The sequence below is a fragment of the Taeniopygia guttata genome, chromosome 1, assembly GCF_048771995.1.
Source record: "Taeniopygia guttata chromosome 1, bTaeGut7.mat, whole genome shotgun sequence".
Taxonomy (NCBI): domain Eukaryota; kingdom Metazoa; phylum Chordata; class Aves; order Passeriformes; family Estrildidae; genus Taeniopygia; species Taeniopygia guttata.
In genome coordinates, this window is record NC_133024.1 from 47235801 (window position 1) to 47250222 (window position 14422).

General features: G+C 34.4%; 1 protein-coding gene and 1 long non-coding RNA gene across 2 annotated transcripts in view; one reads left to right on the forward strand and one right to left on the reverse strand.

Moving 5' to 3' along the window:
- The window catches only part of LOC115494932 (uncharacterized), a 43768-nt gene that overhangs the window by 15984 nt on the left and 13362 nt on the right, over positions 1–14422 (forward strand). The gene's annotated exons all lie outside the window — the stretch shown is intronic.
- SCEL (sciellin) overlaps positions 1–14422 on the reverse strand; it is a 45840-nt gene that overhangs the window by 4916 nt on the left and 26502 nt on the right. The window contains exons 11-16 of the mRNA XM_072927940.1: positions 9177–9236; positions 7510–7566; positions 6443–6502; positions 4875–4964; positions 1463–1537; positions 105–213 (exon numbers count right to left, since the gene is read on the reverse strand). Of these exons, the coding sequence (XP_072784041.1) occupies positions 105–213; positions 1463–1537; positions 4875–4964; positions 6443–6502; positions 7510–7566; positions 9177–9236 (451 nt within the window). The remainder of the gene's footprint in view (positions 1–104; positions 214–1462; positions 1538–4874; positions 4965–6442; positions 6503–7509; positions 7567–9176; positions 9237–14422) is intronic.

The window sequence follows — 14422 nt, forward strand, 5'->3', positions numbered from 1 at the left end:
GGTGGAGAAGGCCTAAGGCCTAAATAATATCTTATTATATGTGTACTATAATGCAGGTATTACAATCAAATTTTATTTCTTGATAGCAGGTGAAATCTTCTTACCTTGAAGCAAGTGGAATGACAGCAAATTTGCAAGGCATCTAAGATCATTTTGGCATCTATGCCCAAGGGCTTCCTGCAGTATGTACATATATCTTTTCCAATTATACTCCTGTGTATATAATATAACATCAGCTGTCAGAAAAAGAGCTGCTATTGAAATCTCAAGCAGAAAATTGGTAAGGTTAGCACACTGCATGGGAAAGACATTTGTATACTATACAATAGCCATAATAGAAAAATGTCATTTGTGTATTCTCTCCATTCCAGTTAACAAGTGTCATGCACGTGCTCCTGTGATGGGAAAATTGCTGAGCTTAATTGTCAAGTAGCAAAAATACCTTGGTAGAAAGAATGGTCTTCTCTGAATTAAGCTGCTGAATGTCTGGGAGCATTTATAATAAACAGGGATAGGGTGAAAGGGAATGATTTTAATGTTTTAATCTCAAAAGTAAACTGGTTGAATTCCAACTGCCATAATTTGATCAGTCTGGTTCACAGAATTCTCTGTGATGCAGAGGTGCCTAAAAAAACCTTTTTGACTTTCTGCACTGCATACAGAATTCATACCTTGAGGGCAGTTATAGCAGATTCATGTATAGAACAGTCTACTATAATATTTTTTATTTAAAATTTTCTCAGCTCTTGCTGCACTCCTATGTGACATCACTCTGTACTTTGTCTAGATACAACTGTAGGTATTGTTTTAGCATTACAAAATCAATGACTCTTGCTCCTTGCCTATCAGTGACAAACTGCTGTATTAATATTTAATCATCCCCAGAGTTCCTTATCCTTTTGTTGGAAAGGATACAAGTTTTTCTGATTAGGTATTTCCAGGTAGTAGGGCTGTCCAAATTGAATTAAAAATACTGGGCACTTTTAACTTCTTTTTCTCCATGAGGTAAGTTACTACAGATTGAGCAAATATCCTGCTTATATTTGGGAATGTCTTACTGGTGTGAAAAGATAGTTTTCAACAGCACTGTCATGTGAACCTATTCATCCATGCTTGTGCATAAATTTGGTCATTATTATTCTCACAAAGGAAGGAAATTTTGCAGAGTAAGTGGCTGCCTGAGATAGAAACCTACAGAATCACAAAACCAACTTTGTCACTTAAGGCATTGGCTCTTGTTTCTATAGATGTTTTAAAATGTCAGCTGTGACAAGCCTAACATAATATTAGGCTGCTGAACTGTGGTCATGATTTGATGGCAAGATCTCACTGAAAGCGACCTTTGTACGAAAAGCTGTCTCATGATGGTGACTTCCAGGGCTCTCTTTTGTCTGAAGACTTGAATGCTTATGTAAATGTCTGTGTCCTTTGGTACTCTACAATGTTATTAATGTGTTCTTACCGATCAGAAGTAGAATAAACAGTTTTGATAGTATTTCCAGTTATATTTTCTTCATAGGCACCAAATGATGATTTGCTGTGAAGCAGAGAGTACATAGCTATCACTAAACAGTACTACATTTTTTTAAAGACTTCACTACATCAATGATAATATGCAAAATAAACTAAGACTACATGCTTGTAAAAAAATCATACTTGGTGATGAGTTCTTTTTCTGGGGTTTTTCACAATCAAGAATAATGTATCAAATAACAAGTGTAAATTAGTAATATAATAACATTTGTAATATAGCGTCCTTAGACTGTGTTCTATTTTTGAATGATCCTTCAGCACTTCAAAATTAAATCCACAAGCACATTGAGCAAAATTTACATAACAGTATTTGGTTTCCTATGCTGATATCTCAGCCTAAATTATACATATCAGAAAATGGTGACAGACAAAATTTTTTCATTTTCCTCCTCTTCTTTCACTTGTCCTCAAAAAGCTGTCAAACATCCAAACAAAATTACAGTATGTCCCTAGAATTAGAGTCTTCATAATACAGGATTTTCAGTGTATGATTTGTGTTCACTACAGTAACTGTATTGTTCCTTATATCAGAGTAAAAGGAATATAGTGAATTTAATTATCAGGGAAGTTAAATCTTCCATGTTTAACAGTTCCATTTCCAAGTTTCTCAAATGTCAGTTTTGTTTCCGTGGAAGGAATGAACATGTATGTGACAGCTGAAGTAGTAATCTGCCATATGTGTTTTGAAGATTTCTGAATTAATTTATTTATCCTATTCTCCAGAAATTCTTAAGGTATATAGTAATTATAAAACGCTTAATCTCACTCTTGAATAATGTTCTGCAACATTAGGAGCAATTGTTTATAATCATGTGTATTTACCAAATGTTGTTTTTTTCCAGGAAATACAACAGACTGATAACATGTGTAAGGTGTTACGAAACTCAGATACTCTTTTCTACATACCTGTATTTTGTAAATATGTCATATGTCTTATTTGATTTCTGTGCAACACCAGAAATATATTTAAATTGCAGCTACTGATAAACTGAAATGATAAATGTTTTATTAATATTTCATAGAACATAACAATAGGCTTGTTATTTAATCAGAATGAGTTTGCTCACCACAGAGGAAATATCTCCTCAAATGAACACCCAGTGTTCCATTTACATTTCAGGTGAGATGAAAGTAAGCTTACAAAGTAGGAATGCAAACTAAAGCTAAGTGATCACCTTTTGAAAGAGTTTCTCTGGCTGAGAAATTCACTTGACCAAGAATGTGCATAACATATGTCACAGGGTGGAGTGTATTTATAGTACAATTAACCGAAGTTTCTAAAGTGGCAAGGAATATAATTTCTTTGTTCCTGTAAAGTATGAGCCTGTGCTTGTTATTTTTGTTGTTAAGCTTATTTTTTCCCAAGTTTTCCATTTAACTCATATTTAACTGTGGAATCTCGGGCAAAGTGAGTACTGTGCATTGGACACTCAACATAATATATGTATGTATGTATAATACATGCTGTATGCCAGAAAGTAGCATTATCTTACAGGAAGTTGTATAGAGAAAAATGCTTTCCTCAAGTGTTCTAGTGTAGAGAACAGCATCCCTCGGATTTTACTATCTGTATTATGGTTGAAATACACAAATATATAAAACCACAGCTTTGGTAGAAAGCTACAACTGGAGTGTATAAAATAAAAATTCTGAAGCTACAGCAAAGATATTTCCAAAGCATCAGTTTCTAACCTTGTCAACTGAAAGTGTAAGGAAACTCAGAACATTTAAATAAATGCATAGTCTGACAGCTTGATGAGACACCAAGTGAAAACTGAGTCCCCGTAGTCTGAGAATTGTGCACCTGATCACGTCCCTTCTTTCAGTTCATATCAGTCACTCCTTTACTTGCTATGGTGTGACTTGTTCATACAGCAAACTACGCAACAAAAATACTCTGTAGAACCTATTGCATACAACCTGAAAGAATAACCTACAAAGACCATTAATTTAATAAGTTTTCATGAATTAAAATGGCATTAGAACTTCAAGTAGAGAGTATATAAAGCCTATCGAATGTAAGGTAACATTGTGGCACATTCTTTGCTCTGTTGTTCTTCTATTTACTGTTCTCTATTTTAACTTTCAAAGATAAGCAGAATATTACAACTCAGAGCCTGTTTGTACACAAAATTCTGAAAAAAACTAATTAATTTTTCTGTTGAATATTCAATTTTAGTCTTAAATTGTAGGCTGTGTGACTTTGCATTTATTCTCAGCCAGTTTATGGGTTTTTCCTTCAAGGTCACGCAGAATTTTCAGAGTACACAGATTTCAACTGTGCTCCAACCGCAGATGTAGGAATATGAAGGATTAAAGATCCCGTGCCTGTTTATATCCACAGCAAACATCAGGTGTGCATAAGGTTAAGGATGGGGACATTGACCATAATTCCCATAAAGTGAATTATGGGAAAGATTGTGACCTTTACTTTCCTGTCAGTAAGGCTGAATAGATTTCTCATCTCCTTGCTGAGTCAATAATCCTGACTCAGGCAGTTTGCATTTGTACAGCAATACAATGTATAGGTTATGTCTTTAAACAGTCCTTCCTACATAAATATTTAATCTGAATAGATGGGTGGATTGATACTGAAGAGAGGTTTTCTTAATCCATAAAGGTCTTTCATTCATGAACTACTTTTTGTTGTCATGTTTGTGAAAATAATTTTGACCATGAAGAACAAGATAGCATTTCCTTTTATTTCAATTATTTCCTGATACCAATAGACCTGGTGTACAGCTAGCTCTATTAAATATCCCTACATCATATTTTTCACTCAGATTTACAATATGTGGGTTTGTAGAGGTAGAATCCAGCTAGAGCATGAGTATTGCAAGAGAAAGGGTTTTTTAAAATAGAATGTCTTGGTCAAAAAGTCAGAATTCCATGCCACAGTGTTAGCGATTGGGTTGATAATACGTGAATTTAGATTTATCCCATATGGGTTTAGGAAGTTAAAAAGGCACTTTAAGTGAAGACACTAATGTTTTCCTTACAGTCTCATAAAGAAATAAGTTTATAAGAAATAAAAGGATTCAGGAAATGCCTTTCCTCTATTGATTAGATAAGAATTCTGGCTAAGCTACCCTCCTAAATTTTATGTTTCAGCTATATCTCTAGAGCTACACAGAGTGTGTCTTGTCCTCCTCACTATGTACACTAGAGTTGGGATTTGTGATCTTCTGTGACTGGGATCCTGGAAGCAGATTTGGAAAGGGGCTGCCATGATTCCAGAGACCCATGACAGCTTTCTAAGCATTCCTGAAACTTATTGCATAAAAAAGAATTTATGAGATTTTTTTTTCAAGAAACAGCAACCAATTAATTTTCCACAGTACCTGGTCTTTCTTTCACTGTCACTAGAGTAGTTTATTTCTGGGAGATTATTTGGAGCCCTTGGAGGATTTTCATATGCTTTCTCAGTTATCCTAAAATAAAAAAGAAACCACACAACAAGAAAATAAGCAATTTTTAGAAATCTTTTTCAGCTGCACGGTTTTAATTTACACTTACAATCATGAATGCAGAAGCTTGGACTAGAAAAAGTAGGTAAAAGCAGTTTAGCTTATTTTTGTTAAATAATTGCTGGTGAAAAATAATGCAGTCACTGACCAATAATATTTAGTCCTCCTTTATACTGATATATTCATATTGGAAACTTCATCTAACTTTAATTGAACTCTAGTTTTCTCAAAGTGCCCACTGAGGTTTTCAACTGGGCAATAATGTCTCAGTTGTTGATAGCATTCCACATTTTCTTGTCAGTATTCCATAATGTTGTATTCTTAGTCTTACTATATTTTAGTTCCAAATTTTCTTTTTTTTGAATATACTACAGTTATGTTTTTATTAGAAATTACCAACTAAACAGACACGTAGACTTGTTTCAAAAAGTGGGACTACGATTCAAGCAAGAAAAACTTCCTCCTGCAGTTTTCCCTGCCACAGGCAAACAAACATAAAAATAGACATTGTCATACAAATTATGGATATCAGAAATAAGTGCTAATAACATTTCTGATGATTTTACAAAGCAGCTCAGACAAAGGCTGCTCTTGTTTGGTTCTGCCAGAGGTTACATTCTGGAACAACATGATCAGTATCTGCCTTAACTCTGGATGTGTGGGCTGCAGCTTGATTATTTCAGTGAGCTTGCCAAGGACAGAGGCTCTGCTGAACGACCCTCCCTCAGTGCTTTTGGTGCTTTATATGCAGAGCGGGGCTGCAGGAAGCAACACCTCCTTTGTGCCCAACTCCTGATGGGGCAGGCCCCTGCCAGAGCTGAAAGAGAATCTCATTCAATGAGATGCTCAGTATATGCTTCCCTGGTCAGACTGTCAAGTGGAACTGCTGGGATAAAAATATTTTCTATTAAAAATAGCAAAACTGCCTATCTATACAGATAACTACATTCTCCCTCTTCATGTGAATATACAACTAAATGGAAGACTCAAAAAAGACACCATCAGAATGGCACCTAAAACCATACTACCAACCTCACTTTAATTGTCCAAAATGGATCCTAGCTTTTGTAAATAATGAAATCTAGTAGCAGTAAAGCTTTTATACTAGGAATGCGTTTTCTTATATTTGTTTGAGATGCCAGCAGCTGAATTCACAAAACACATAGATAAGCACAAAAATACTTAGGAGAATCTTGTCACTAGTCATTTTCATTCTCCACGAGAGATTATAGGTTTGAGTCATTGCTTATCAAAATACATGTATCTTTATTATTATATTTGGTTAATCAGGTACATTTTTGAAATAATACAGATATCTTACTCACACTGGGCAAATTCTGTTTGCTTGAAATAGGAATTCATACTTTCTGGTTTGACTAAACAGCTACAAGCCTTGATATTTTATCATTAAACTTTAGAGGGAATTATGCGTTGACTCTCACCGCTTTTTACTTTGGTCATCAGCAGACTTTACTTCAGTGTGATCCCCAAGGTCCTCATCTCTGAAAGTGAGAAAGACCTTAGAATTAATAAAAGTATTTTTTTAAATTTAAACATATTAAATGGACTAAATTATTTATGTTGAAGAAGAACGAAAGACTGTATGAATTTCCCAGGTAAGACTCCTGACTACAACAAGTAAATTATCTTTTCAGCCTTCAATATTTTTCACCTTCTTTCCAATGTGACATTGCAAAAGAATTACAAATGGCTCAGAAATGTCAAGTCCATAGTGTTGTAGGATAATTCAGGCTGGAATTCAGGGACTTCAGGACCTCTCTGGTCCAACCTTCTGCTCAAGGCAGAGGCAGCACTGAGGCCAGACCAGGTTGCTCAAGTATTTGTCTAGCTGGATCTTGAAAACTTTCAAGGAGAGAGATGGCACAATCTCTCCAAGCAAGCTGCTCCAGTGCTGGACAGCTGTCCATAGAGCCAGTCAGAATGTCTTGTGTTTCAACTCATGGCCACTATGTCACATCACAGTGCCACACTACTAATGAAGGTCCCGCCTGTATCTTCCAAACTGACTGTGACCCTGTCATTTGAACTTATGAAGTGACTTTCATTCAGTTCAGGCATCAGTACCATGAGCTATGGAAATGGCTATCAAAGTGTGTCCCTTGCTTTGTTGTCAATATCCACTCCAAATCTCTCTTCCAACTGCTGTTATCTAGAGTTGTGTACAATCTCTAGGTCTATGTGGTCACATTTATACCAGCAACTCATCAATCATTAGCTGTTAAAAAGCTGATTTAATATAATAAATTTCATGTATTAACGTCTGTCAGGTATATAAAATATAATTTTACATTCATATTGTATATTAAATGCTCTGTAATAAAAAGTATTAGCCATTGACAAATTAAGTTTGAAGAAAGGTCACTGTTGTACTCATTTGAAAACAAATAACAATCTAATTAATTTTACTGAACAGAACCTATTAATACCAATATCCAATCCACCATAAATATTTTATAAGTATATAAGAGGCAGATTATGACAGCCTTACCTCTTATTTTTCTGATCAGCAGTATTTTTTTCAGTCCAATCTGAAAGGTCTTTTCGTCTGAAAAAAAAACCCATATAGAATTGTTAAAATATTCCCTCTATCTAGGAAGGGATAAAGTGTCATAAAAGAAATAAATATATCTATGCACACATTAAAAAAAAAAAAGTAAACTTTTAGTTAATTTTGTTCAAAATTTGCAAAAACTAATGTTCTTGAAGAAAATATGTTTGTAATTTTCCCCTAGCAAGGGAAAGTTCTGTACTACCTATTTATTTATAAAAATTATTATCTAGTACATCCAAGAAAATAAAAATGCTTGTTTAAATTGTATTGATTCCATAGTTTAAGACTGTTCTTTGCCCATCAAGATAGTGAAAAAGGAATATGAACTTTCAAAGAATTTAGAATTTATTTAAAGATTCGAAGTAGCTTAATCCATGTTTGCATCATTTATTTGCAAAAATGAATTTTCATTTAAACTAAGAAACTTCAGCTTCTGAAGATAACACCTAAATATATGGCCAAATGTCCAAAATTTCACTTCTGGAATGACAAGAAATTACCTCTGTGTGTCATCATGGTTAACAATTAAAGCACTCATCATGTCTGTATTTATATTGAAAATGTTAGTATCTGAACACTCACATATTTTACACATAACGAAACTTTTTCTTTGATTTCTAAATACAGTTGAACGTGAGGCTAGGTTTTCTTCTATTTTCTTTACTATTTTAAAATGGTTCAATGAATTCAAGAATGAAATGACTTATGAAAATACTGTAAGAAAAACCCCATGATTCTCTTTGGGTAGAAGTAAAGAGCAAAACAGAAGGCCAAGTTAGCGCTGTGAAACTCCTAATTTGGTCTCTTCAATTCATTATGGGCTTAAAACTTTGGATACTACTAAAATTCAGTAGTGTCTCAAAGCTTTGGACTCTATCCTAATAAATTCTCTGTGAACTAACATTAAAAATAATACCCAACTTAGAGTTTAGTGCTAAATGTATATCTGTATGTATGCCTATGTGTGCATATATGTAAGATTTTCTACTGTAAAATAGATCATCACAGGTTGGCAACATTTATCTGCTGTTACTGTTTAGAACATGGTTCTTGAAATTTATCTGCAGAGTATCAGTGCTCCTGTGACAATTACAAAGCTCTCACTAGCACAGTACTGTACCAGTTCCTCCCCTTCTTTGTGCTGAAAGGCTGCTTGCAGACCTCCAGAAACTTGGCTTGAAACTCATTGAACTGACACACTGTTCAAAAAAGAAAATTCAAGATTTCTTTATGGATGACTTTCCTTGCTGATTGAAATGCTTTGTCATACCTTGGGATGATGGGCAACACATCATCCCTGAGTTCTACAATATTTTGCTTACTGTCCCTTCTCTAACCATATCAAAATATTTCAGTGATAGTTTATTGTGGAAACATGTAAGGCCTGTATGCAAGCTTGCCATAGGTAGTACTGGTTTGACTGACAGTGCACATGCCAGTGAATTAATCTGTGTTTCTGTATTCATCTTTCTGTATTAAGGAATACTACTTATTAATCTATAAACATTTTACAGGTTAGCAGCATTACCTTTCCTTTTATTCTCATAGTTGAAAACTACTCACTGCCTTAGAAAAGTAGGGCCTGATGAACTTTGAACACTTACTCCTTGTCACTTGTGAAAGAACTTGAATTCGCTTTGCTGAGGTTATTGAGGTCTTGGTTCCTTTAGAAACAGAACAAAACCCAGATGAAATAACAATTAATATAGCCAGCTGTCAATTAGTCAAATTAAATACTCATTTTAAGAAATATTATAATAGACACATTCTTTATGGAAGAAAATATTTAACTGACAACAATCATTTTAGTAATTCAAAGGTATTCATAGATACAGCAATATGCCCACCATAGGCACATTATGCACATACTCTTCCTGGAATAAATACACCAAATGATGTTTTGGAAACAAAAAGTTATACTTAGTGCTATTGTTAAAAAAGATAACTTCTGCTGAACATGCATTGTGGACAACTTCAAAGATTGTCTGACCTCAAACATGATATGATACAAGAAAATATCTTTACCAAGTACTACAATCAACCGAGTACTTCCAATATGTGTATGAATCATATCTTGCCTAAAAAGTGATTATGGACTAAGTCTTTCTGTCTAAATAAAAAAAAAGTCCTTTTGTCTATTTGGTAGGCTATCTAGACCAGCTCCTTCCCAAGTAAACTCTCACTTCTCACAAGAAATGTCATATTTAAACTGAGGGGTGCCGAGATCTGGTTAAATCCACTGATCCTTGCACTTCCGCATTTATCATTACTATAATTTATCATTACTATCTGATGTAAGGAAAAAAATCTTCCTTGAATTACATCTTGTTAGTTAATTATTTTCCCTTTTTCAATATACTAATATTGAACATATATTAATGTAACAAAACTATTAAAAATAGAAATGTAAATTAATGTATTCTATACTTTTTGAATGAAACTTTTTGTAGTATCATGGCAAAATATGGAGTGTTGCTTTGAGTACCTTTATTTTCCTTCAAAGTATTGCACTGGTGTTAACATTTCTATAAAATACTTCATTTCTGTGAAAATGCATTTTCAAAAGGCAAACTCGTCTAGTTGGAAATTTTCCAGCAGCTTTACCTAAAAAGCTACCATCTAGTAATGTTAGCTCACTACAAAAAAATTATAATTTTACTCCTCAAAAGAAAGCAATGGGGAAAGAATTATGCTTTTGATGATATGACCTCCTATAGGACCTGTTATATAACCTGGCAGTCAACAATGTTCTGTACGTTTCTTTACTGACTTTTCATTCTGACCTGTTCTGTCATGAAACAACATCTCCATGGAATATATAGGTAGCCTTTTCAGGTCTCTTTTTGCTCATATTTGTGAGATTTGGGGCTGCCTGTGCTAAGATTCTCAAGATCTCCATTTGTTTAGGAATTAAACAGTTTGGTGAAAGGAGAGTCAACTGCCATTTAGATAGAATTCCATACCAGTCATTAATAAACTATATACTTGTGGAAAATCTCATTATATTTTGACAGACTTAACACATTTCAGAGTATTCCTTCAGAAACTGAAGCCTTGCAGTTATCCAAAAATATCCTTTCCTTGGTGAACTGGATGGCAAATTGCTTCCTCACTATGTGAAGGTAGCAACACTAAAATTATAGTAAGTATAAATAAGAGCTCAGGTAGTTACTTAACTTATATTTTTGCAAGTTCTATTAAAAAAATAAATAAACAAAGAAACAAAACCAACCAAACTCAGATATGTCTGGCTTGAGTAAATATGCATTATTATTCTTGTCTCTTGCATCCTTCATGTCTTAGGGTTCTTAGAGGTATTTTAAATATTCACTTCAAGTCTTCTCTAAAGTCTACTGAAGGTTTGAAGTTGCAGCAATCTCAATTATGATCTTTATGTGCTGTGCAACCTGCCCATGTAAGTCAGCCTCAGTTCTGTATATTCACCCAAAACATAGGAAGCAGATTTAAGGCTCCTGTTCATTCTGCTTGTAATCATGGGATTATGTGCAGTTTACTCAGCACAGTTATCAGTAACCTTTCTGCTGACTTCTGCTGCCCTTCCCAGCGTGGAGCAATGGAAAAGCTGTGACAGTAGCAAAGCTGTGCCCTGCAGGCCACTGTGTCTGCACCCTCCTGTGTCTGATTGTCAAAGGCATGTAAGCATTTACAGAACCAAATCCCAGTGTGCTTCCAATGAGATTTAACTCAGTAATACAGATACGTTTGAAATTTTTACTCATGGTATAGATGTAAAATATTCTATTCACTTGTTCATTATTTTCAATTTAATAGTTTTAATAATTCCTGTGAGTTCTTCTTTCAGAATTAGATATCTTAATTGAAGAAGCCTTACTATAAAAATATTCCAATACAATGCAGAAAAAATATGCTCCTACAACAAGGCCCAAATAATAGAACTTTCTGTGTTAATCTTTGTAAGAAATGTTAAACTATCTCAGTATTATTGTATCAAATACTACATAATTGCATTAATAATGCTATAGAAACGTATTTTAGTACACTGGGAAGTTGCATCATCTATTCTTGTAGGTAGTAACTTTCTGTCAAAAGTGGGGCAAGAAATTCCTTTCAGATGAGCTGGAAAGATTCTGGCTATAAGACATGTTCTTTTTAAGTTTTCACTCTTCCCACATAACTTCACATTTCTTTACCTTAAATTTGCACACAGTTTTCAAAAACAAAATGACACTTATCTAAAATAGTTCATACTTGGCCTACTGACTGTTTGGAAATATAGGAGGAAAGAAATTTTCAATAATTTAAGACTTATTTCTTCAGAAATGTATGTACTAGTCCACATGAATCCTTGGTGTAACTCAAAGGATAGATGAGTTAGTTCCCTTCTGTAATCTTTAAATCATCATGACTTTGTAGCTAACAGCATTTTGTTACTTCCTCACACATTATTCTGCTCTTTTCAGGGTTTTGGGTATGCCAGTGCACTGACTGGCTTGCAAGGAAGATTTTACTTGCTATCTAGATGAGGCTACATGTGCATTCCCTGTCATCTACAGCCTAATTCATAGAACGCCAGCCCTGAAGGGTCCTAATAAGTGAACAGAAACAGTTGCTGCTGCAGATTGCAACACAAAAATACAAGCAGACTGACCTGTTCAGTTATTATGGCTCCTATGAAAGAGAAGTTCTGTAAAAGAGAACCTTGGAAGATATTAATTTATTGTACACTTCTCAAACTTTCAGCACCATGAAACATCTTGACATGACTGCAGCAAGTAACCAGTACTGATGTCCTGCAAATTCTCTGCCTTGAGACAGCTGGCTTATTGCAAAGTAGAGGTCGTGGGATACAACTGCAAGCTACTGGTTCAAGCATAGTTCAGGTTATTAGCAACTGAAATTAAAGAGCTGTTATTTATAAAAAGGACAAAATGTAAGGTAGAACAAGCTGTAGGACATGGGGTATAACTCAGAATTTATCTGATTGTGCTCAGGGCATACTTTTGCTGACTTTTTAAATCTCTCCTTGTTAGCAAAAGCTACGTTTACTTTAGCATTAGCACACAGCACTATCAACCAGTGTTGATACTAGAACATAATCCATCCTCACATTAAAAATTAGAGTAGATCTGCACTATAGAACATAAACAGAATTTCAGGTTAGGTTTTATTTGAGAGTTGTTACTGTGTTAAAAATCAGCAATATACCTTACATCTTTTGTAATACTTCTAAAAGAGAGGGTAAGCACTAAATTAGAAAAAGACTAAACTATATTCACACATTAAAAAAGCTTCTTGAATACCAGAGTATCAGATGCAGCGAAAGGGTGCTGTGGAGAATTTCCAGTTGCAAATATAATTTGCACTCGAAAATAGAAGCGATTTTTGTGTCCAAGAGTGGCTGTACTGAATTCATACTTCTTACATTTGTCAACAACTTTTTAAAACATAGATGATGATGGAAAACAGCAGCATAAAACTTCTATACAAAGCAGTTTAGACAAACTAGGAGGAATATCTTTCAAATATGGTAGGTGGCTTGTAATAGATGTTGACATTTTTCATAGGTCATTCCAAAGGATGCCATCCCCAAGCATAGTATTTTCTGAGACAGCCATTAAATCCCTGTGAACATTCTGCCTAGGGTGAGTGTTTTTGAAATGGATGAGGATGAGGTAGGTCAGACAGCCTGCCAGGAGGAGAATATATAGTTTGCTCACAAATTTAATTGGATGAAATATTTTAATAAAGACTCAGGACATGGCTGGAAGTTTTTAGGAGCACTTAATTCAGGATAACTAATATTCATTTTTTATTCTACATAACAATACTTGGAGTGGCAGTACAGAAGATTTTGTATTGCATATTGTACAAAAGGCTCTCAAGTACTGAAGAAAACAAATTAATTTATTATAAAATAGAAACATTAAGATTGGGATTAAGACCTAGGTATGCTTGTCATTATTGTTAAAGTATGGAAGACAATTCTCTTGATTTATTTACTTTTCTCAGTGACCACATCCTGAAAAAAAAAAATCCTATTCTGCCTTTAACAACATCTTTGCAGAAAAATGCACAAAATAGCACTGTGAATCCAAAGAAACCCCTGCCCCAAAGGATAAGAAAACTCAAGTGCAGCTGGGCTGCTGTGGGCCTTATACTATAGACGTGTTAGCCATGAAATTTGCTGCTGTTCCCTGCTATTTTGCTTCTAGCTGCTTGTGTAAAATGGGATTAGAAATCTGACAACTAATGAAGACACTCCAGCAGAATAAAAGACTAGCAAAGAGCATAAGTAAAGTAGGTTTATAAAAAGCTGTCAAGGCAGGCCACATGCAAACTGTATGGCTCAGTTTAGTCAGAGACTCCTGTTCTGCCATATCTTGGATCCCTATGCCTCTCAGACACAAACAGAAAGGGAAATTATATAAGGCTTATGTGACAAACTCTACAGAAATATAGCTTAATAACTCTGATGCCTATATCAGTACCAGTAAATGTTCCTTCTTTATGGAACAAGTGTAATTTGCATTACCTGATTCTATAATGCTAGCTATCTCATTCCTTCCTTGATTAAATGTATAAAAGATCTATGTACATTTTCTGTAAGCAGTCTTTAAAAGTAGAAAAATTAATGTAATATATAATTGCAAAGTATGATTTTTTTCCTTTTATGCTCTGTATCAAAAAATTAGAGAATTTGAATTGTTTACATTTTGCTTTGCTTTTCAGTCTGCATTTGATTTCTAATTCAGGTCACTTGAGATAGATAATATAATACTTTTCAGTCCTGCTCTGTGACCTGTGCTTGTGAATCTTACTTATTTCAGATAGCAGTTCTGAAATTCTGGTGTAACTGGTGAAAAGTCAG